The sequence below is a fragment of the Schistocerca serialis genome, chromosome 3, assembly GCF_023864345.2.
Source record: "Schistocerca serialis cubense isolate TAMUIC-IGC-003099 chromosome 3, iqSchSeri2.2, whole genome shotgun sequence".
NCBI classification, from domain to species: Eukaryota; Metazoa; Arthropoda; class Insecta; order Orthoptera; family Acrididae; genus Schistocerca; species Schistocerca serialis.
The window spans coordinates 422,657,315-422,682,933 of record NC_064640.1 but is presented as its reverse complement, the minus strand read 5'-3'; the positions used below and the strand labels follow the sequence as shown (position 1 = coordinate 422,682,933).

General features: G+C 38.8%; 1 protein-coding gene across 1 annotated transcript in view; it reads right to left on the bottom strand.

Moving 5' to 3' along the window:
• The window catches only part of LOC126470301 (protein purity of essence), a 475,244-nt gene extending 463,349 nt beyond the window's left edge, over positions 1-11,895 (bottom strand). Inside the window, exon 1 of the mRNA XM_050098072.1 lies at positions 11,624-11,895. Within this exon, the coding sequence (XP_049954029.1) occupies positions 11,624-11,742 (119 nt within the window). The 5' untranslated portion in view covers positions 11,743-11,895. The remainder of the gene's footprint in view (positions 1-11,623) is intronic.
• Between the last annotated feature and the right edge of the window lie 13,724 nt (positions 11,896-25,619).

Genomic DNA, 25,619 nt, shown 5'->3' with positions numbered 1-25,619 from the left:
TCAGGAGAATATGCAACCACAATACGTATTTTTGTGTATAAACCTAGCCACCAATTTCTGCCATCTCTATATTTCATACCAACTGGTTTTTTGGGCATAATGTGTGCACATATTTTTTTTTATTTTCATTAATAGTTCTTTAAAGAAAATTGTACTTTTATTGTGCAAAAATATTTTTTATTGCTGAAACTGCCCTGCCTTTATGTAAAATGTTTTGCTGTATAATTAACATTTTGTGGTTATCCACCCCATACCTCTGTTGAAACAATACAAGATTTCTGGACACACACACACACACACACACACACACACACACACACACCTGGTGAGTTCTATAAAACCATTTTTGGTTATCATTATCATCTAATAGCACAGCTATTGCTTCCAAAAGAGGATATGTTACGAGACATTATGACCCCACCCACTAGGCTATTAATGTGCGAAGTGAATTTGATGAGCCTGAAGATACAATAGAACATCCCTCTCTGACTTTTATAATGCAAATTGAATACTGTTGTACCACTGTGGTTCATACTGAAAAATAGTTTAGCAGAAAATTTTCTACGGGCAGAACGTATAAAATCCCAATGACTACCATTCAGATGTATATATGTCAATCATCAAAACTTAAGAAGTTTTAGAGACCAAAGCTGGTGCCATACCATATTCTATGAAAGAAAAACATTTGAAATCCCTGTAACAATATGGGTCATACTGTTGCATACATCGACGTTCGTGAATGGTGAGATAGAATAAATATTTAATATAGTAACTGAAAGGTGATGAAGCAAATACAACTTAATTCCCATGGTCAAAGAAAAAGTCACAATACTGTCTCAGAACATACTCAATGTTGCTCCCATTCATCAAATACTAAAAAAGATTATTCTGATAGTGAATATTCTTAGTGCCATACCAACAATGGAATGAGTAAAGAGGACTTTTCACTCTATAGATTTGATGTTCAGCAGTTGATACGTGTGTAAGTCAGGTTTCAAAACTTTTGATGTTTAACAGAAAAATGAAATATATAAAAACTGGGTCTAAAATTGGCTTCACTGGTATGAAGGTAGCCACTACAGGCGTAAGGTAATAGCAGCCAGCTCAAATAGCTTCAAATGACTTTATGAAATAGCTCTGTATAAGTCAGACATTAGTTGACAAACAGATAGGAAAAGAATATTTAGGGAATAAACGTGAGAAAGGGAGGTATTAACAAAGAACACAATGAACAGATGGATAAGGCATAGTAAAACCACAAATTTAAAACAATATGCATGGCATGGTCTGATAAATACAGTACAATACAATAAATGAAGCATTGATGTTGGTTAACACAAAAAGGCCACACAAAAATTTCTTGTATAGGTGAATATATATGTCTAGGATATTCTCTGTATGTGGAAAGATTCCACTAGACAACTTCATAAGATCTTGGACAATAAGAATCAATAGCAACTAGCAAAGAGGTCAATGTGGAATTAGTAAGTTTCAGTATTAATTTCCTGGATATCAGCTTACAGATAGAAAACAGCAACCACAAATTTGAAATTTAGAGGAAATGATGTCTTCACTAACACATTCCCACCTTCCTCTCAACATCCTACAAACATGCAGCATTCCACAACATGATCCACTGTCTCCTTTCTATCCCCACTATATAAGAAGACTGCGAGCAGGAACTCAATGCAATGAGAACAATAGGCACAAATAATGAATTTGATTCCACCATTACTGACAAAATTCTCAAGAAAAAAAGAAGAAGCAAACCAGATCGCTACTGTACCCAGTGAACACCAGAGATCAAAAATGAATTGGTGCAATTTACCTTTTATAGGTGAAACTTCAAACAGGACAAGCAAAGTTTTAAAAGAAAAGAATTTTCCTCTACTTTTCTAAGTCCCAGAGACAGTAGGTAGTTGTGTCTACATTTCAAAAGATAAACAAATAGACACCATGCAACAAAGGAAGGGATTTGTAAGATCATTTGCTGAGAGTGGCAGCATTGCTATTTTGGACAGACAGGGAGGTCAATCTGCTCAGAGAATACCACAGAATTTTGCAATTAAAGAAGACAGATTCATCCATTGCCAAACACTGCATAAATTAAAATCACAGATACACAATCTATAGATACAGAAGTCCTATACATAGGAGGACAGGGTGAAAAACTAACTCAGTTAGATATTTCAGAAATTAAGAAACATGCATGTATCCCCACATTTATTGCCGAATGAACAAACTCAGTTCAATTACTAGGCCCTTCTAGACAATACTGCAACCCCTACACCGAAGAACCTTGGTGCCCTCATTCACATAAATTCCATTCCTGTGCATAACTGTACTCCTAAGTATGGTTAACCATAGTTATCATCAGTGCTGTCCTAATGAATTTTGTAAATTCATAAATAATTTTGTCAAAATTGTCAACAGAGGTAACTTTTACTGTTTAAGTAAAAAATCAATAGTTTAAAAATTAGACACGTTTCTCTTTGCTCGGTTCTCATCTTTGAGATCAGTTACTTATTAGAAAATGGGTTTACAACCCAAAACCTAGGTTGCACTGTAATGATAAAGTTTGTGAAACAAGGATAAAAAAGTGTTTCATTTAAGTTAATACATATGAGAACAGAGTAATGTGGAAAGTGTATCTAACATAAATTGAAGAGAATGTGTGGGAAAAGTTTTGAACACCTAGAGGATACAGCTAATCTACTGCCTACACTAAACTTGTCCATCCTCTTCTGGATTATTGCTGTGTAGTATAGGATCATTACCAGATAGGACTGATGGACATCAAAAAAATTCAGAGAAGTGCAGCTTGTTTTGTATAGGGAAGAAAGTGTCATGGGGAAATATTGAAGTGTCCGACCCCGCCCGTCTGCTTTGACCCATGATATCACAAACATGGCAGAAACGACCATAAACCACGATTCCAATATGGTGCATATAAAGTCGTTACGTACACATTATGAGGACGAAAATACATCGAAAAACAAACACGCACACATTCCACAAAAAGCCTAATGACACTAACGGGACAAGTGCGGGAAATAGGGTGTTTTTGGGTGGGGACAAACTAAATATAAACAAAGTTAGACACCCGCCCCCATACAAACCCACGCAAAACGACGATAAAAAGACATCACAAAACACAATATCATCTGGAATCGGACACTTCCCTTGACCTACATAGCTCCACAGCAGCTCCAGATCCCATAAATTGGGATACAACACTTCCCTTGACCTGTTATCCTTATGACATCTCCACATACAGCCGTCCCTGGTCTGAGACGCCGGAACTTTAAGTAAGCCTCATTTCTTCACGACATACTACACACTTCACGACTTCATCCAAAAATCCGAATAGTTGAAGAAATTTTATTAGAGACAACGCACTGTCCCCAATCATAGCCGACAACCGAAAACTGTTGACCCTGTCAGTCATATCCATACCTACCAAAGACATAAAAAAAGCAATTTACCAAAATTCACACACGACGCCACACTCGCAAACTAAACCAAAAACATCAACTAACACACCACCAGAGAGCACCACCGATCGCATCAAAATGACACCTACAAACATGCCACTCTCACAAACTAAATTCCGCACCGTCGTGACGTGACACACCACAACAGCCTTACGTCACGGGTCAAAGCTGGCACGTGGGATCGGACGCTTCTGTCGACCCTGTCATGGCTGTGATACGCAAGTTGGGGACAGCAATTATTAAAACATAGACATTTTTCTTGAATCAATATTTTTTCATGAAATTTCAGGCACTAACTTCTCCTTCAAATGCGGGAAGAATCAGAGCTTGAACTTAACCTTGCGGCGTACAGAGTTCACTAAAGTTGACAGCAGTTGATGTTCACTTCATTGGTGTTATCAGGCAGTCCTTCAGTCCTGACAGTGCAAATGCACATAGCCCACTGCAGTGAGTACTCCCCAGGTTTTGTGTTCTGCGTGCATTTGCAGTGTCATGATTGACTGGAAATGCCAAAGAAGGGACCATTAAAAGCTGTCCACTGCAGTGGAAATATTGCATCATAGGGTTAAATGTGAATTGCAGAGTAGTCCTGTAGGAAGAGAAAGATAAGGAAGGAATCTGTGATTTTGTTGTAGAAATCATCCCAGCTTCAGATGCAAATAATTCGGGTATACAATGAGAATCTTAAAACAAACTGCTCTAATAGGTATTTAAAGGAACTGTTTCTAAAAACACAACCACACACACACACCCACACACACACACACACACACACACACACACACGAGAGAGAGAGAGAGAGAGAGAGAGAGAGAGAGAGAGAGAGAGAGAGAGAGAGAGAGAGAGAGAGAGAGGGGGGGGGGTGGGAGAGGGGGGTGGGAGAGGGGGGTGGGGAGATTAAAAAAGTTAAGTAAAGGACTTGCAAATTAAGCATAATGGTATGGTGAGAATGTGGAATGTGTGACAATGAAGTAAGAAATGTGACAAACATACAGCAAAGGTAAGGCTTACAATAAGGTGTAAAGTTGGTTCTCTTGCACAACACAGTGTTTCTACGATCAAGAAGTAGTAGCGCTTGTGAAAGTTACACAGCTAAATCTGCCCTTGGGGTTTCCCAGCCATTTCATGCTAAACAACTTTAATCACTTTTACCTGCAAGAAATCTTTGATAATGCATGGGATAATAACTGCAGAGAAAATTTACTGATCAAAGTGGGAGACAGTAGGTGAAAACAAGGCACCACAGGTACACTACACTGAAAGGTAAAAATGTCTAGTAAAGACAGTCAGACACGGCTAAAATAATCTGAAGATTCCAAGATGATTTTTGTTCAGAAAACTTAAGTGCCTGATAAACGGAACAGTATGTGAAATATTCATGCTATTTATGAGCATACAGCATATCCATCCCATATACTATTGGGGACAACAACAAACATACAATGAAGTTAATCAGTCCCTAAGTTCAGAGCATATGATGGGCACATAGAGACTCAAGTTTCTGAGCAAGACATATCCCAGTACATGCATCAAATACAATGAATCTGACATAATGAAGATCTGAAACTCACGACTGTGTCATTCAAAGTTGGATTGTGATATGGCACGCACATTAGAACTATGCGATGGATATTACAAAAACTGAGTGTTGTCTGGAACAAAAACTTTAAGCCCAATGAGTTTTTTTCGTTTCCTACAAATACTGAATTTGTACTAACAAGTCTCCAACAGACAAAGCACCCTCCAAAAACATTGACTGCTGTGCAGCGCCACGTTGTTATTCCACAGACTGCAACAGACAGCAGACAAACAACTTACATGCCGCTCAAACCTGTGTTTCATGTGTGCTCTGCTTATTTATTATGGTGTGATATCTTTAACATGTTATACACTTTTGATAAATCACAATGGAAGCTAACAGAAACTTTAAAATATATGTCATTTCAAGCAGCACCTAAGTTGGTTGTCTATAGTGTATGTGTACGTACACACACACACACACACACACACACACACACACACACACACACACACAGGTGTATATATAGGACACGATTATGGTAATACATCCTGAGCAGAGAGAGAACATGAGAACCACTCTATTTGACACAAATGTAAAATTCAAAAAGGGGAGTGGAAAAAAGAGATTGTGAAGAAGAAGAAGAAAAATTCTGGACAATGATATGTTTCTCTGAAAATCTGAGTTCAGCAAAGAACGTTATAAAAAGGAATGTTTTATAAAAATAAACTCAAAAGATTAAGACGAGATCCACGAAAGATTCAGGTCAACAGCAGCGCCTGATTCCACCCGGCAGCTTTTGTGGTGTGTGACGCCACGGAGTTTAGTTTGTGAGTGTGAGGCATTTATAGGGGTCGTTTTGTTGCGGTTGGTGGTGCCCTCTGGTGGTGTGTTTATGGGTTGCATGTTATGTGGTGTATTGGGTTCATTTTCGTGTTACTGCTTGACCCGTGAGGTATTGTTTTTGACTGTGCTTCGACAGGAATTAGTTTCAGTGAGTTAACAATTTAGTTTTTGTTGTTTCTAAGTTATAGAAGTGCTGTTTGCTGTATATCTGACCTAGAGTACAGCGCCGGAACTTTTTTTGTGGTAAGTAGTCGTTCTTTTCAGTGTATTTTTTGCGTGTTATGATGGTTGGTGGGGTACTTCTGAGTTGTTTGGTTGGTGGTATCGGTGATTTGCCTTTGTGAGTTGCTGTTGACCTTTACAGGTGAAGTGTTCGATTCCAATGTGCGGCTGTAGCTATGGATGTTTTGATATTGTGAGCTGCTGTTGACCTATACAGGTCAAGGGATGTGTTCATTCCAGTTTTGTTTGTTTTTGTGGTACCAATAGCTGTGGCGGTGGTGTAATTTTTGGAGTTTTATAATGTGGTATCAACAACTGCGGTTGAGCTATATAGGTGAAGGGAAGTGACCGATTCAAGAGGGTATTGTGTGTAGTGGAATTTGGGAATTTTGTGTTGTCGTTTTATTTTGTTGTTTTGTGTCATTTAGTATGGTGATGTGTGTTTATATTTAGTTTGTCCCCACCCAAAAACCCCCAATTTCCCACGCTTGTCCTGTCAGTTTGATTATATTTTTGGAGGAAGATGTGTGTGATGGTTTTTTGATCTATTTTTGTGTTTGTTGTCATGTTCACGCAATGACATCATAGGTGTGATATTGGAGTAGTTGTGAATGGTCGTTTCAACCCTACTGGTGACTTCGTGGGTCAAAGTAGACAGGTGGAATCGGACTCTTTTTGTATTTCCAAAGATTCTGCACTACAGGTAAAAAGAACATGCAAGATACATTGATTTTAAGTTTGATTAAAAATAAAAAGATATCTAGGACAGCTAGTGAAACTAAGCCTTTTCAGAACTGTAGCTTTTCATATATTTAACATCTAAAATGCAACAAGAATAACACTGTAGTCTATAAATTATTATCCCAAAGTGTTCGGTAAGTTATTGAGAGTTGTTTAAAACCAGTTTTAAAGGAGTTAAAAGCTGTTTCTCTTATTGTAGAAGATAATACAGGGAAAAACAGCTAACAGACCACATAAAGTAGCATTGGAAATATGGAAAATGGTCTGATCTCACTGGGACCAGTTTCCTTCAAAGTCATCACATTATTCCCAAGTCAAATCTCAAAGGATATATTTTGACAGTCTTGGCCTTAGTGTTGTGAAATTATTCAAATTATTCCAAAATCACGTTCTCTGTGAAACTAATACAGTGTTCCAGATGAAGTATAAAACTTTTAGATAGAATACCTTGTATTCATTTTGAAACATTTTGTAATTTGTAATACCTTCAATTTCTGCCAGGAATGTGAATTTAAATTACATGTCAGCACAAGTATAGAAGTATATGAAGGACACAAAATAAATGTTGTGCAGTACAATAATCTACAGGAAAAGTATGTGTGGTCGCCCAAACTTTACAAAATTAAGTGCAAAACTTGCCCTTGTCTAAAATGAGCATTACTGCACAATTCTACAAGAGGCCACTGTGGCGGTATGTATTTAACGTTCCCTGTCACACTGACCAATCAAGTAAATTATATTGTCTTCTAGAAGGTGCAGCAGAAAACCTTCAAAATTGTTTTTTCCCTTTCCATATCATTTCATAAGTAGTAAACTCCAACATCCAGACAATATATGATTATGATAAGATTTTGTACTTGGCTTTCAGAATCAAAAATCATAACCATACAACGTTTCCACTTAGGTGACACTCATTCAGTCAATAGGACCTTAACTTCAGCCTGCATGGAAAAAATTCTAAGAGATACTGAAAACATTGAGAATATGAACTAATATATTACAGTTCTACTGAGCTGCAGAAAGAAATCCTCTGGAGTGGTAGAAGGAACGAACATCATTGAGAACTGGGCATCAGCTTTATTGCCACACTAAGACAAGAAAGCCAAAGAAAAGACAATTTGAAACACAAAAATATGGTATTGAGAGAGAGAGAGAGAGAGAGAGAGAGAGAGAGAGAGAGAGAGAGAGAGAGAGAGAGCGCGAGCGAGAGAGAGCGCAAGCTGTGTTGTATGTGATATGATGTTCTCTACATGATGCTGCAGTTCATGAGACAGCAAGCACAATCTGTCAGCCATGCAAAGACACAGTCATTGCAGTTAAACAATTATGAAGTGTTTGTTGTGGAGAGTTAAATGTCCACCGTCACTGATGTCTATATGAGGAGACGGGCTGTACATTTCGCCCGAAGAGGGAAGACCCTCATATGCCTCTGTAATAATGCAGCAAAATCCGCTAGAAGTTTACACTGATTAACATATTAGATTTACAACTTCTGCAAAGTGTCTTAAGGCCCAAGAACACCATCTCTTAGTACTGATGATTAGTTTGTGTTATGGACATTCTTCTGAAGTGTAGCTCCATTCTTAAACACAATCACGGACTTGTGAACCAAATCTGTCCCTTTTAGTGCTATTTACATTACACAGTTACACATAAAACAAATTTTGACAAAGTATTAAAAAAAAAAAAAAAGTCACCCCAAACACAAAACTTCACTATCAAATCTCTGGGCACTACCTACTGACTGTACAGTTTTCATGTTTCTTTCTGAAACATGGTTTTAGTCTAGCAGAAAAACAATCACACTCAAAAGTTCAGAATTACTATTACTCCATAAGCAACACTTACAAAACAGTTAACTCATTCCTGATTCCAAAAACTAGCACCATAAGTAAAGAAAGTAAGTTAAGAGTAAAGTCTTAAATAGTCACAAAAGAAAGAATGTATTTCATTCAGTTTTAAAGTTCCTATCATTAATTTTCTATGAGGATTTCATAAATGTTGCTAGAACTATAAAAGAACGGACATTATGTCCAACAGCAGACACAAATATATGTAGAGAACTGAACGTTTGAGTTTAAGACCCTATGAACAATGAGGTAATTAAAATACAAGCTCAGATGGCAAAGGATGGGGGGGGGGGGGGGGGGGGGGGAAGAAATGACCATGTCCTTTTCAATAGAACCATCTCAGCCTTTTCCTTACGCAGTTTGGAGAAACCATCGAAAATCTAAATGTGGACGCCAGACAATAATTTGCACCAAAAGCCAGTCCTGTGTCTTACCACTGCAATATCTCATTGTGTTTTGAGTATGAAAACAAATACAAAATGCACTACAGCTGTATTTCCGAAGTGCCAACAAAGATATATCAATTAAAAAAGCTAGCACATGGCATTAAGTAATCCATGCTATTAACTATCAATATCTTAACAGAAATAATCAACTTAAACTAGTTGCTTCATATGATCAAACTGCACAGAATGATAAATGTCTGTAAAAATACAAAACTAAGCAATAACTCACTTCACTAAGATCAACAACTCTGTAAAAGTTACATACTTTTCAATATGGCATGGACCTAAACATTAGGCTGTATTACTGGTCAATTTGTTACCACAACCTTTATTTGGCTTTCACATTCATTGGTTTCGTCAACTCATTATCAGTTTGTCACTTCCCAACCTAACTCGAACGTCGGGCTGTGCTACAGATCAGTCCATCACCACAACCAAGATTTCAGGGAGAGGGAGGAGGGCCACTATCACACTTTAATCCACAGTTGTTCTACAGTTTTAGATAATAAACCACAATAAGTACAAGTTTTCCAGAAAATGTGATTTAAATAAGAATTAATAACACTGTGGTATACAATTACTGGTAAGCTCATTACAGAAGTTAATTTAGCAAAAATTAGCAGTGTTAAACTCAGAAAGGACCCATATTGTTCATGGTAAACAGTCTCCTGCATCACTGAAAAACGAACTAGTCAATTCAAAAGCCTCTCACGATTACAATGTACTTCACAAACGAACCATTCCAAAAGTCACAGTGATTTACGCACAATACAGGGAATACAAAGCACAACCGAGCGAGGTGGCGCAGTGGTTAGGCACTGGACTCGCATTCGGGAGGACGACGGTTCAATCCCGCGTCCGGCCATCCTGATTTAGGTTTTCCCTGATTTCCCTAAATCACTCCAGGCAAATGCCGGGATGGTTCCTCTGAAAGGGCACGGCCAATTTCCTTCCCCATCCTTCCCTAATCCGATGAGACCGATGACCACGCTGTCTGGTCTCCTTCCCCAAACCAACCAACCAACAAAGCACAATGGTTGATCAAGGAGTTGAGTGTCCACTCCTCCCATAAAAGGCCACAATATCAAACACTGTGACTGCTCAGATCAGGGCTACTCAACCTTGTCTTAATAGAAGAGTCAATTGTGGTACCCAAACATGTGATACAGAATGTTCACGACACTACTGTACTTTCTCATGAAGTCACAATGATCTGCTGTTGTGCATATATTCCATGAACAGGATCCTAAACACAAGAAGTCGTTAAGACTCCCAAATGTAAGTTGCACAGCCAAAACATTTTTTACAACCATATATATGATAAAAGTAGCAACTGCTAATTACTATTTGCAGTTAAATCCATCATGATACAAGGAACGAAAACTGGGGTTTAACATCCCATTGACAACAACTGAGGGACCGATGACCATGTAGTTTGGCTCTTTTAAAAATCGAACCGACCAACCAACAACAACTGATATAAAATATATTACAGACAGCAAAGTAAAATTTGAAACAAACTGAAAAAGTTTCTCATTGACAACTCCTACATAGAATAATTTCTATTACTGCAATGAGAAAAGGGTGGTAGACAGGGATTACTAACTCACATCCAACTCGTTCCACATTATTACAATTTATCATACACAACATGATCCATGCAACACAAAAAAACTAACGAAGTATGGTGCTACTATTATACATAATTTATGAAGCCTGCATGAAGTAATACAATAAAATATATTGACTCTCCCACTTGCCTATCGAAAAACATGAAGACATAGCTACATACATTTACCTTACCATTGTTAGCTCCAAAACGACCATACAAAATTAACTTTTATTCTCATTCTATTTCTCTAAGATTCAAAACACGCTAAATAACACTTCCATGAATTGACCGCACCCGGGTTGAGAAATGTTCTTTGGGGGAAAGGGGCACTTTCCTCTTCACTGGATCTATAACTTTCCTTCCGAAAACATAGTTAAATAGTTACAAGTTCAGGTTTAATACTTGGATGGTAAAAAGCAGAACAAGCGCGAGCATTTTTGACAACATCTACATGTAGACATTACGCGTCATACATTAAAGTCCGGCACTTTTAATTTTCAAGGAGTGAAAAATGATTTGTATGGCATTTATTTTAGCTGGGTGGTCCTACAGAATGGTCGCCTGTTACATGCAAAGATGGGAATCGATAACAATCAACGTACAATTTACACAATGTGCAACTACTGCGAGTACTGTATTTTAATATATGTTCTATATGCTAACAAATGTTTGCAACGATACAACCCAGAAATTATAGTATGATGTTACTTCGTTCTGTAGTGTCACATATATCGGACGTAGCATTAATACAGAGCACAAAAATGTTTAAAGTCTTTCCATTTACCTGACAAACTACGCGCACAAACAATTATCGGTCCTAGGCAACTTGTTATTCATCATGACAACATACACAACAGATGAACACGACATCAAAAATAAACATAAAGCCATACCTTTTTTTAATATGTTTTGTAAGTTCGACTACGTCGTTTTTGTTGGGGTGTTCCCTTAAATCCAGAACGGTTTTCCTCATCCCTGGAAAATCAAAGCCGCCGCCGCTCTTTGATGCCATGGTCTCCTGAATCTAACGAAACTCTGTAATTAATCTTGCGAACTCTTTACTTTCCTTCCATACTGCATCACATCAAACTTTCACATCAACGTATTAACGATTACTTTTCACCTCACATATCGCATTCTTAAACCACCATTCCCACAAAGCTTGCCGTCATCTCACTAACTGTTCATCAAAGATCTTCACCAAAGACACATCTATCAAAAACGGCAAAGATAATCCACTGTAACCAAATGCCAAATGCCCCTCCACAACAAATTGTACGTTTCCAAAAACTGTGAGCGAAAATGTGACGTTTTATATCAATATACAAATACAATGTAAGAAACATTAATCTCTAATGCACTCGACTTCATAGAAGGAAATTCACTGTAACAAATACAAGAATAATTTGTGTTTAATGTAAAAATAAATACAATCCACCAATGGGACTGTATAACATGCTGCTACGTACCCCGTAAGATATTGGATTATTTACTTAAATCAGTAGACACCACTCAAATGTAAACAAAATGTCACAAAGTAAAAGCTGATTCAGACTAGACCGTTATTTCAGTACACGCCTCGTCAACTTCATGGTGTATTCACACTGGACGTCACGTTATATTACGCCATATCACGTCACATAGTTTGCTTAGCCCAGTACCACAAGGTGTAATTATGTTATGAATTACCATGCGTAATTCAAAACTCGAATTTTATTATCGGATTTGAGGAACTAACAACAATGAAATTTATTAATGGCCAAGACAAACGTCATAGCGGATATTCTCGATCAGTATTGCATAACAAAAAATGCCCGCCGGCCGAGGTGGCCGAGCGCTTCTAGGTGCTACAGTCTGGAACCACTCGACCGCTACGGTCGCAGGTTCGAACCTGCCTCGGGCATGGATGTGTGTGATGGCCTTAGGTTAGTTAGGTTTAAGTAGTTCCAAGTTCTAGGGGACTGATGACCTCAGATGTTAAGCTCCATAGTGCTCAGAGCCATCTGAACCATTTGAACCTAATTTGAATTTGCAAGCCGTAGTGTGCGATAAGTACACTTAATTTAAAAAGTCTCCTGATTTAGTGTTCAAATAATCAATATATTGCACACAGCAGACGTTAATTGACAGTGAATACTTCTCAGTGAATAGTTGTTCTGCCATTAAATGTGTTACCTATTATTCACAATACACACCAATGTCAAAATTAAAGCCATAATTATTGAGCAGTAGTATTTCAGAAAAAAAATACTTTACTAGAGATTCACCAACAGACAATTTCATATTGATCATACGTAAGTCTCAAAATCTATGTTGAAAACAAGTACAATGATAATCATAAAAAAGAACTTCTCTCAGAAGGACCCAGCCAGTCCACTGCAAATTGTGAGGGTATGTTGTACACTATCAGCTATGTCAATGATTACTACCGCAGAGTTGGCTCTGTACTTAGCATTCATGAGAGGGAAATGACATTGGGAGCACTGGTTGGTATAAGAGGTCCCCAAACAGCCATGGCGATCAGTACAACAGTGGGCAGTATCACCAGAGCATCACCTGAATGTGCACTATGCCCAGGCAACGTGTACAGCAGCAGGTTGACCATCTAGATAAGTTTGAGAGCATCCGCACTTTGGGGCTGTGGAAGGCTGGGTGGTCTTATCATTTTACTGTGCCCCACACCAACCATACAGACACCACCACATGCAAAGAGATCCACTGGCAATGGCAGCGGCAATTCGTGGACTGTCCTGTCTTGTACATAACACACCATATGTGTTAGTGTCATTGGCAGGCGGTTACATGATGTAGGGCTCATCAAATGCCGACCATTTTGATTCCTGCCACTGTCAACAACACACCACTGTGCCCGACTCACTCGGTGTGAGCATCTATGGACATGAGGCACTGCAGATCGTCAGTGGGTCATCTTTAATGACGAGTCCTGTTTCTACCTTGGGAACAATGACAATCAGGTCTGTGTCTCTATGCACAGAGCAGAGCATAGTGAAGAGTGGTTTATGGTCTCTCATCACGCGTCTGGTCAGCCTGGTGTGATGGTGTGTCAAGCAGTATTCTATGGTGCTTGTACATCATTACTATTCTTAATGGGGTCTGTGACAGCCACATGGTACTGGAGGAGGTCATACAACCATTGGCTCTACTATTCATAAACATATGCGCCTATGCTCTATTTCAACAGGACAACATTTGTCCTCATACTGCTGCCATCTATCGAGCATGCTTTGCAGATGTGGATAACCAGCCATAGCCAGGAACTGAACACTCAGGTGCAAGCAGCATGGGATGAAATACCAGAGGATTACATCTGAATCCTGAACAACTCCATGCTGTGATCTCTGGATGCTTCTATCCACAAGAATGGGGACCGGATGCCATGCTAACATGTACATTTTGTGGCCATATAACACTATAAATACTCGCCCTTAAAAGTTGAAACTGTAATCAATTTGTATACAGGGTGGTAAACTGATCGTGACCGTGCCAAATATCTCACGAAATAAGCGTCAAACGAAAAAACTACAAAGCACGAAACTTGTCTAGCTTGAAGGAGGAAACCAGATGGCGCTATGATTGGCCTGCTAGATGGCGCTACCATAGGTCAAACGGCTACCAACTACATTTTTTTAAATAGGAGCCACCATTTTTTTATTACGTATTCGTGCAGTACGTAAAGAAATATGAATGTTTTAGTTGGATCACTTTTTTTGCTTTGTGATAGATTGCGCTGTAATAGGCACAAACGTATAAGTACGTGGTATCACGTAACATTCCTCCAATGCGGACGGTATTGGCTTCGTGATACATTACCCGTGTTAAAATGGACCGTTTACCAATTGCGGAAAAGGTCGATATCGTGTTGGTGTATGACTATTGTGATCAAAATGCCCAACGGGCGTGTGCTATGTGTGCTGCTCGGTATCCTGGACGACATCATCCAAGTGTCCGGCCCGTTCGCCGGATAGTTATGTTATTTAAGGAAACAGGAAGTGTTCAACCATATGTGAATCGTCAACCACGACTTGCAACAAATGATTATGCACAAGTAGGTGTTTTAGCTGCGGTCGCGGCTAATCCGCACATCAGTAGCAGACAAATTGCGCGAGAATCGGGAATCTCAAAAACGACGGTGTTGAGAATGCTACATCAACATCGATTGCACCCGTACCATATTTCTATGCACCAGGAATTGCATGGCGACGACTTTGAACGTCGTGTACAGTTCTGCCACTGGGCACGAGAGAAATTACGTGACGATGACAGATTTTTTGCACGCATTCTATTTCACCAACAGAGGTAACGTAAACCGGCATAATATGCACTATTGGACAACGGAAAATCCACGATGGCTGCGACAAGTGGAACATCAGCAACCTTGGCGGGTTAACGTATGGTGCGGCATTATGGGAGGAAGGATAATTGGCCCCTATTTTATCGATGGCAATCTAAATGGTGCAATGTATGCTGATTTCATACATAACGTTCTATCGATGTTACTACAAGATATTTCACTGCATAACAGAATGTTGATGTACTTCCAACATGATGGATGTCCGGCACACAGCTCGTGAGCGGTTGAAGCGGTATTGAATAGCATATTTCATGACAGGTGGATTGGTCATCAAAGCACCATACCATGGCCAGCACGTTCACCGGATCTGACGTCCACGGATTTCTTTCTGTGGGAAAAGTTGAAGGATATTTGCTATCGTGATCCACCGACAACGCCTAACAATATGCGTCAGCGCATTGTCAATGCATGTGCCAACATTACAGAAGGCGAACTAGTCTGTCGTTACACGTATTGCCAAATGCATTGAGGTTGACGGACATCATTGTGAGCGTTTTTTGCATTAATGTGGTATTTACAAGGTAATCACGCTGTAACAGCATGTGTTCTCAGAAATGATAAGTTCACAGAGGTACATGTATCACATTGGAACAACCGAAATAAAATGTTCAAACGTACCTACGTTCTGTATCTTAATTTAAAAATCCTACCTTTTATCAACTGTTTGTCTAAAATTGTGAGCCATATGTTCGTGACTATTACAGCGCCATCTATCACAAAGTGAAAAAAGTGGTCCAACTAAAACATTTATATTTCATTACGTACTACACGAATATGCAATTCAAAATGATAGTTCCTATTTTAAAAAACGCAGTTGATATCCGTTGGACCTATGGCAGCGCCATCTAGCAGGCCAACCATACCGCCATCTGGTTTCCCCCTTCAAGCTAGACAAGTTTCGTTCTTTGTAGTTTTTTCGTTTGACTTTTATTTCGTGAGATATTTGGCCCGGTCACAATCAATGGACCACCATGTATGTGGTATCATCTACCTGCTCGCTAACGGTGTCTATAATCCATCTTGTTCTTCTGGATGCAACTATTTTATGACAATCAATTTATATCATGGAGATACACACTCACTTCAGGGACGTAACAGTCAGTGACATAAGTTGCTTACAGTGGAGATGCCATACTGAATTTAATGATTGTATCACCTTGTCAAACCGTTTGATGACATTCCTGGCTAGTCTCAGTGTTACTGAGCATGATTTGATAAATTGCTGTACATCATCCCTGGTATTTGAACTTCACCTATGCAGTTGCAGGCCATCATAACCTTAGCTATTTGTCGTCACTTTAACCACTTTTCTCTGACCCCTCCCCCACACTCAACACTTTATGACTAATGACCTTCAAAATGGTTCAGATGGCTCTGAGCACTATGGGACTTAACTTCTGAGGTCATCAGTCCCCTAGAACTTAGAACTACTTAAACCTAACTAACCTAAGGACTCCACACACATCCATGCCCAAGGCAGGATTCGAACCTGCAACCGTAGCGGTCCTGCGGTTCCAGACTGTAGCGCCTAGAACTGCACGGCCACCGCGGCCAGCCACTAATGACCTTTACTGCATGCCATTATCATGAGCCACTGTCCCACCTGTCACTGCATTCATAATCACTCTCTGTATTTGATGAAATCTTTTCCCCGACAGTCAGCTACTGTCATTGCCTGACATCAGCACTGACAACTTTTACCCCTGTTGTTATGTGAATCGTTCACAAATGCACCAACCATACTGGCATCGTATGCAGTACTGTCATCATCATCAGCTTAAATACTGGAACTAATAGTACTGCCAGTACTATCTCCAACTCCATCACAAGCTCTGCTGACATCACCATCATCAATGTTATCGCCACTCTTCTCAGCCAGTCTCTCACCCCATACACGCCTATCTGCTTTCTGAACTTGACCTTAATCCATGAAATCTGAAAAGTTCCAGAACACACTTAGGCCTATCCATAAAATCCTTAAAATCATTCACGGCAATGATCGTGCCCAGATGAAGTTATTAGATTGTTGTCCTCCACATGCAACTACTCCAGTAACTTCCTGCATTTGGATCCACGTCAAGCTCCCTTGTCTCGAATGCCAATCCAACTCATTTATCTCCTCTACTTTCCAAACAGCCTCTGAACTAGGCCATTCCAGTCTCCATGTTCTAGAAAGTTAATCCAAAGATCAAAGCAAAGGAAGTAGTGTGGGAAATAAATACCAGCCCTTACCTGGAGATCCACATTGCTGTTTTATTCTCAAAAACTATAGTCTATCCTAATGTTTCACTTGTTTACTGTATGTACTTCACCCTTCCCACCTATTAACAAAAGAGCAAACTCAAACATCCTCTAACAAAATCAAAAATCCATCATTGCTATCTGACCAGTCAACACCCAAATCCATCCCAAACACACCTTTTGCCTCCCTCTCCTCCCCTCCCCCCATCCTTCATACAGGAGAAGAAGTTGTCAAGTTTATCACTACAGTGCTTAAAAACATTAAACCTTTCCAGCATCCTTACACACTTCAAGAAATTTCCCAACCCATCCAATTTGTCTTCATCTCTACCAAAGAGCCACCTATAATATCAGCTAGGTGCACTCCATCTTGAACTGCCAATCCACCTCACTTTAATAGTCCCAATCCCACATCCTACTCTCCCAGCCCCAATGACATGGTGTGATGACCATTTTCCCTGTGTCATTCCTAGACATCCCTGGATGGAATGCACAAAGCTTATCTCCAATATCTCTTTCTTATCCATCCCATTCAACAGGGGTTCCAACAGCAACACCCTCTCCGTTCTTTCCATTCCCCTATACATACAAATTCACCTACAGCAAACGTCTGTGTCACTCTTATCTCATTCAAAATTTCTATGCCATATCTACCAGTAGCCTTCCCAATATCATCCAGATACATCATGAAATAACACACTCTATCAACATTTTATCAAACATTTCTTCTTCACTTTATTTTATGTTTTTTAAAGAAAACTCTATGTTGGCAGTTGTTGTAATTTACAACAGAAGCATCATACACTCCTGGAAATGGAAAAAAGAACACATTGACACCGGTGTGTCAGACCCAACAAACTTGCTCCGGACACTGCGAGAGGGCTGTACAAGCAATGATCACACGCACGGCACAGCGGACACACCAGGAACCGCGGTGTTGGCTGTCGAATGGCGCTAGCTGCGCAGCATTTGTGCACCGCCGCCGTCAGTCTCAGCTAGTTTGCTGTGGCATACGGAGCTCCATCGCAGTCTTTAACACTGGTAGCATGCCGCGACAGCGTGGACGTGAACCGTATGTGCAGTTGACGGACTTTGAGCGAGGGCGTATAGTGGGCATGCGGGGGGCCGGGTGGACGTACCGCCGAATTGCTCAACACGTGGGGCGTGAGGTCTCCACAGTACATCGATGTTGTCGCCAGTGGTCGGCGGAAGGTGCACGTGCCCGTCGACCTGGGACCGGACCACAGCGATGCACGGATGCTTGCCAAGACCGTAGGATCCTACGCAGTGCCGTAGGGGACCGCACCGCCACTTCCCAGCAAATTAGGGACACTGTTGCTCCTGGGGTATCGGCGAGGACCATTCGCAACCGTCTCCATGAAGCTGGGCTATGGTCCCGCACTCCGTTAGGCCGTCTTCCGCTCACGCCCCAACATCGTGCAGCCCGCCTCCAGTGGTGTCGCGACAGGCGTGAATGGAGGGACGAATGGAGACGTGTCGTCTTCAGCGATGAGAGTCGCTTCTGCCTTGGTGCCAATGATGGTCGTATGCGTGTTTGGCGCCGTGCAGGTGAGTGCCACAATCAGGACTGCATACGACCGAGGCACACAGGGCCAACACCCGGCATCATGGTGTGGGGAGCGATCTCCTACACTATCCGTACACCACTGGTGATCGTCTAGGGGACACTGAATAGTGCACGGTACATCCAAACCGTCATCGAACCCATCGTTCTACCATTCCTAGACCGGCAAGGGAACTTGCTGTTCCAACAGGACAATGCACGTCCGCATATATCCCGTGCCACCCAACGTGCTCTAGAAGGTGTAAGTCAACTACCCTGGCCAGCAAGATCTCCGGATCTGTCCCCCATTGAGCATGTTTGGGACTGGATAAAGCGTCGTCTCACGCGGTCTGCACGTCCAGCACGAACGCTGGTCCAACTGAGGCGCCAGGTGGAAATGGCATGGCAAGCCGTTCCACAGGACTACATTCAGCATCTCTACGATCGTCTCCATGGGAGAATAGCAGCCTGCATTGCTGCGAAAGGTGGATATACACTGTACTAGTGCCGACATTGTGAATGCTCTGTTGCCTGTGTCTATGTGCCTGTGGTTCTGTCAGTGTGATCATGTGATGTATCTGACCCCAGGAATGTGTCAATAAAGTTTCCCCTTCCTGGGACAATGAATTCACGGTGTTCTTATTTCAATTTCCAGGAGTGTATTTTGGACCACTGTCATCCCATCATTTTTTTTTTAAAAAGTTCTATAACTTTCATGTAGTTCACTTTAATTAGTTAGGGAAGGAGTAATTGGCTAAAAGCATATTGGAATGTCTGTCAATGAAATGAGCTGAAGATAGTAAAATTATGAAGTTGTTTCAGATGTAAAGTACAGAGATGACAGAAGAACAGCAACTAAAACTACATGTGTTGAGGAAACCAGATAAGTGACAAACATCAGGAAAAAAGCAACACATTACCAGATAATGACAAAAACCAAAATACAAAATACTTGCAAAATCTTCAGAAGAATGTGTCAAAATATACAGTGCCTCATGAACAAAGTGTTAGATTTAGAAGTAGCTTTAAATAATTTTTCTGATGTCCCATGTATTTGAGTATCTGCACACTGGTCCAAGGGTAATGAAATAAGTCTTATAAATATAAGAAAATTTAAATTAACGACTCATTACTGCCACAGTGTATGTAAAAATGCTGGCATATGCGTATATACAAGAGTAGGATTACAGTTTAAAGCAAAAACAGAAGTGAGTCATCAAAATACTGAAAAACATTTTGAATCATGTCCCATAGAGATAAAAACTGAGGAGAAGAGTTAAAAGCTAATTGTCATATCTACATACAGATCACCAATGGATGATGAAAACACATTTTTTTTTAAATCTGGAGATAGTGTTAAGCACTTTATACAATAATGAAATGAAATTATTTTTATGTGAGGATTTTAATACTAACATGATAACTGAAAGTGAAGAAAAGAGACAGCTTCTGAGTGTCCTAAACAGCTTTCTCATGAAACCACTCCTCAAGGACTCCTGTAGAACAACAGTTTTCGTCTTCCCTTTTAGATAATATCTTCACAAATATAGAAAATGGCGTCACTGAGGCACTGTAACAAAATATAAGTGGGAATATAAAAGGCACTTCTGCACAGAAAAGGTAAATGCTTTTATTCAGATGTTAGCAAAGGATACCTGGGAAAATATATTTTCAAAAACAACAACAAAGGACACATATGATGTTTTCCTTAGTATTTTCATGTCCCTGTTTGAGATGAGTTATCGAAAAAGTTTATAAAAATCAGTGCTATGCAAAGAAAAGCAGCCAGTGGATATCATCTGCTACCAGAGTATCTGGTCAAACTAAGAAATCTCAGTCAAATCAAAAAGGACAACCAAGATAAACACTTTGCAGACTTTGTTAATACGTGTAAGAATGTCTATAGGAAGTTGATTAAAAAAGGTAAGACAGTGCACAATGACAGGAATTTTAGGGATAGCATACACATCAAAAGCAATATGGAATGTAGTGAAAAAAGAAATAAACAAAAATGTTAAATGTCAAGATGATCACATTGTGTTACACAAAAGTCTTGCTCTAATAATTTAGTTAGTTAGTTAGCTGGTTGAGTGTTCCATTGATCAATCGCATGGTACGGAAGCTGTTATGGTATAGAAGGAGTTGTCAAGGAGATATGACTTCAGTTTAGTTTTGAAGCTGTTACTGCTGTCTGTCAGACATTTTATTCCATCTCGTAATTTCTCAAAAAATTTTATAGCATCATATTTTACCCCTTTCTGTGCCAAAGATAGGTTGAGTAAAGGATAGTGTAAGTCTTTCTTTTTTCTGGTATTATAATCATGAATGTCACTGTTGGTTTTGAACTAACCCATGTTGTTGAGAACAAATTTCATAAGTGAGTAAATGTACTGTGAGGCTGTTGTAAGAATTCCCAATCTTTTAAAAAGATGCTTACAAGATGTGTGACTATGAATGCACACATCATTCTAAGCACTTTCTTTTGAGGTGTGAATAATTTTTGTCTAAGTGTTGAGTTACCCCAAAATATTATTCGGTATGACATCAGAGAGAGAAAGTATGCAAAGAATGTTAGCGTACTAATTTCTATATCCTCAAAATTGGTAATTATTCTGATTGCAAAAGTTGCTGAACCTAGTCGCTTTAGAAGATCCAAAATACGAATTTTCCGATTAAGATTCTCATCTATATGTACACCCAAAAACTTATTATCCTCTACCCTGTCTACTGACTTCTGTTGATGTGTTATATTTATTGAAGAAGCTGTACTTTTTGCAGCAGAAATTTTGATGTACTGTTCTTTTTTTCTTTTTTTTTCTTTCAAAGTTTAGAGTAAGCCCATTTGCAGAAAACCAATTAATGACTTTTCCAAAGACCTTATTTGTATCGTTTTCAATTGGAGTATCTTTTACTGGATTAATAATGATGATTGTATCATCAGCAAACAGTGTCAGTTCAGCTTCTTATTTTAGATAAGAAGGGAGGTCGTTCACATATATCAAGAACAGAATGGGACCCATGATTGAACCCTGTGGAACACCTAATGTAATTTCACCCCAGTTAGATGAAGTGGCAAACATCTTTAAATCACTTGACCCATATAAAGAAACTTTTTGTTTCCTGTTCTGTAGGTATGATTTAAACCACCCATGCTATTCCATTTATACTATAGAATTGTAATTTCTCTAACATAATGTCATGGTTTACACACTCAAATGCTTTAGACAAGTCAAAGAAAATTCCTATTGGTGACATTTTACTATGTAAAGACTATTATGTAGACAGTGAAATAGTATATTGCTGTCTCAGTGGAACAACATTTTTGAAACCCGAACTGTGATTTACTAAGTGTCCCTTTGCTGTTGAGATGGCTAATCACTCTTCAGTACATTATTTTCTTGAAGATTTTTGAAAATGCTGTAAGCAAGGATACTGGCCGATAATTATTGACATCTGTGGTGTCCCCCTTTTTGTAGAGAGGCCTGACAATGGCATATTTTTTCCTGACTGGAAAAATACCTTGATTAGCGATGCATTACATATGTGACTCAGAACTTCAGCTGTAATTGCTCCACATTGTTTTTATATCTTAGTAGAGATGTCATCTACTCCAACAGAACATTTATTTTTCAAAGATTTAATAATTTTACTTTTTTACAAGAGGTTGTTATTTGAAAATTAATCTGACTAAAATTTTTCAAAACAGACTCTTCCATGTACTGCCTGGCTTTTTCTTTTGAACTGTTCTCACCAAATTTTCCTCCTACACGTAAAAATGGTTGTTAAATGCGTTAGCTACTTGTGTACTTTTTGTTATGATGGTCTCATTCTCTTTAATAGTAGTACTACCTACCTCAGTGGTTACTTTTCCTGTCTCCCTTCTAACAACATTCTATTTTGATTTGATTTAATTGCCAGAGTTGCTAATTTCTTCCCTAACATACATATTTCTTGATTACCTTACAACTTTTCTCAGTGTGTTAAAATAATTTTTATAGTGTAAAACTACTTCTGGATCTCTTCTAGTTCTTGCTGTCTTATACAGTTTTCTTTTTCTTTCTCAAGACACTTTAATACTTGTAGTAATCAAAGGTTTCTTCGAAAATTGTGTGGTGTTACATTTAACAATTTTCTTTGGGAAACAATTTTCAAAAAGGGATATAAATTTATCAAGAAATATGTTGCATTTATCATTATCATTTGGCTCATTATATACATCTCCAGTTAACATTTCTTAAACTTTCTCTCTTGTGTTCTATAAATACCGAGCTGAGTAACCTCACACTTTTACTTAATGGTTTCCGAGCTGTACACCCTGTTAGGTTTTGTAAGTTAATCAGTTGTGCATCATGGTCTGAAAATCCATTTACCACAGGGAAAGCTTGTGTTTGTTTTACATCCTCTTTCTGTACAAATACATTATCTATCAGAGTGCTACTGACTTGAGCTATACATGACCACTGATTCTAAGTTATATGTTGTTATTAACACTTCTAGTTCATTTTTCCTATCAGAATTACTTAGAAAGTTTACATTGAAATCACTGCAGATTAATAACTTGTTCTTTTTGTCTGACATACAGCATAATAGGGAGTTAAACTTTTTTATGAATAGCTCCCAGTTTCCTAATGGGGACCTGTACACTGTTACTAATATCAGTACTACATTATCTAACTGAAGTTCATATGCACAAACCTCAAAGTGCTGATCAACACAAAATTTACTTACTTCTACAGTTTTGTAATTATACCCTTGTTTTATGAAAATGGCAACTCCTTCTTTATCCATCCTAGACCTACAAGTGTAAGATGTTAATTTATACCAATTTATACTGACACTATCCATCCCCACAGTTACATGGTGTTCAGACAGACAGAGTATATCAACCTCATTTTTATTTTTGAGATCATCTAAATACACTAATAGCTCATCTACTTTATTTTTTATTCACCTGATATTTTGATGAAGTAAGTTGATACTGCCCTTAGCTTTGCCCCTATTTACTTTACATGAAGTTTCTTTTATTTATCTTGATTGTTGTCTGTCTGGACTTTGGCTTTAACCTAAAAGACTTGTCTGCCTGGACCCATTAACCACTGGGATTGTCCCTTGTGTGACTGTGGCGCCCCTTACAGTTTCTGCTAATAGACAAGCTAACTTATTTTTCCCCTTCCTATTTAGGTGCAGGCCATATGTAGCGTGTCCCCACCTACCAATAGCATGAATTGGAACAACACATATGTGAGATTTTGCCAGTGTCTGGAGCATCCTGTTCAGCTCAGTGTTAACATGCCTTACAGCAGTGTTTACCTGGGGCTGATCATGGTGCTGAAAGACCTCCACAAACCCCACATTTGTGTGCCCAGTTTCTGCTCCTATTTTATCCAGGTCACTCTAGGAAATTACATGACTACTTTATAAATACTCCAGTCAGCTTGAGTGAATATTGCATTAGGAAGAGCGAAACCTCTGTTCCAAGAGAACAAAGTATCAATTCAATATTGCTATGCCCCATATATAAATCAGAAGTTCTAAGTATAACGAAAACAATGAGGAATAAACTATCTTCAGGGACTGATGAAAGACCTGGTCCAATCATAATAAAATGTGGTAATGTCATATCAGATCTGCTGTCACACACTTACTAAATATATCATTATCAGAAGGAGTGTTTTCGGAAAGATTCAAAATTTAAAAAAATAAAACTACTGTATAAAAAGGGCAATATAATGAAGTGGGAAACAGCAGACCATTAGTTTTGTTATCTGTACTTTTAAAAGCGATACAGACAGTCATGAAATATAGAATTACAAATTTTCTTGAAAAATTCAATCTCTTGTCTGCAAACCAAATGATTTTCACAAAGGAATTGAGTACAGAATCAGCTATTATCCATTTCATTGAAAACGTCATAGTGGGACTAGACAGAAACAACAGCACAATAGGAATAAGTTTGATCTTATCAAAGGCATTTCATACAATCCAACGTGATATTTCGGTATGCAAATTAGAAGCTATCAGTATGTGAGGAGTTGCAGAAAAATGGTTTCAGTCTTATCACCATAATAGAAGACAGGTAGTAGGAATTACCTCAGCCTACATTAAAAGCCAAAGTATTGCTTATACATGAAATGAAATGAAATGAGATTTTTATTTCTAAATTATGCAAATGACATCAAAATTCCAGCCAGTGCTGCTCATGTAACTCTGTTTGTTGATTGACTGATTAATTGATTTATTTATCTGTCGAACAATATACATTGTATGGATGTCACTATAGTGTTGTTGTAACTGATATAAACCAAGTATTGCCAACATCTGGAACTAGAGTTTTGGAATACTTATAACACTGGTTTGAAATGAACAAGTTAACCTTATTTATTTATTTATTTATTTCATGTTCCGTAGATTTCGTTTTGTGAGCACGTCACATGAGATGTGGAATGAGTCAAACATACAAAACAACAAACATACAAAAAGATAGAAAACAGTCTTCATTAAATATATAAAAAATATTTCAAAAGCCAATCATATTGATTAAAGGAGTTACAAAATGACCTAGACCTCAGGATACAAAATAAAGGAGTTAAGAGAGCAGCTGTCATCAAATTTTTAGGTGTCTATATAGATAAAACTTTAGATTGGGAAGTCTATGTGTAATTAGTCATGTGTGTAGTAAACAGTATAGCAGAATTGTCTACTTTGCTTACAT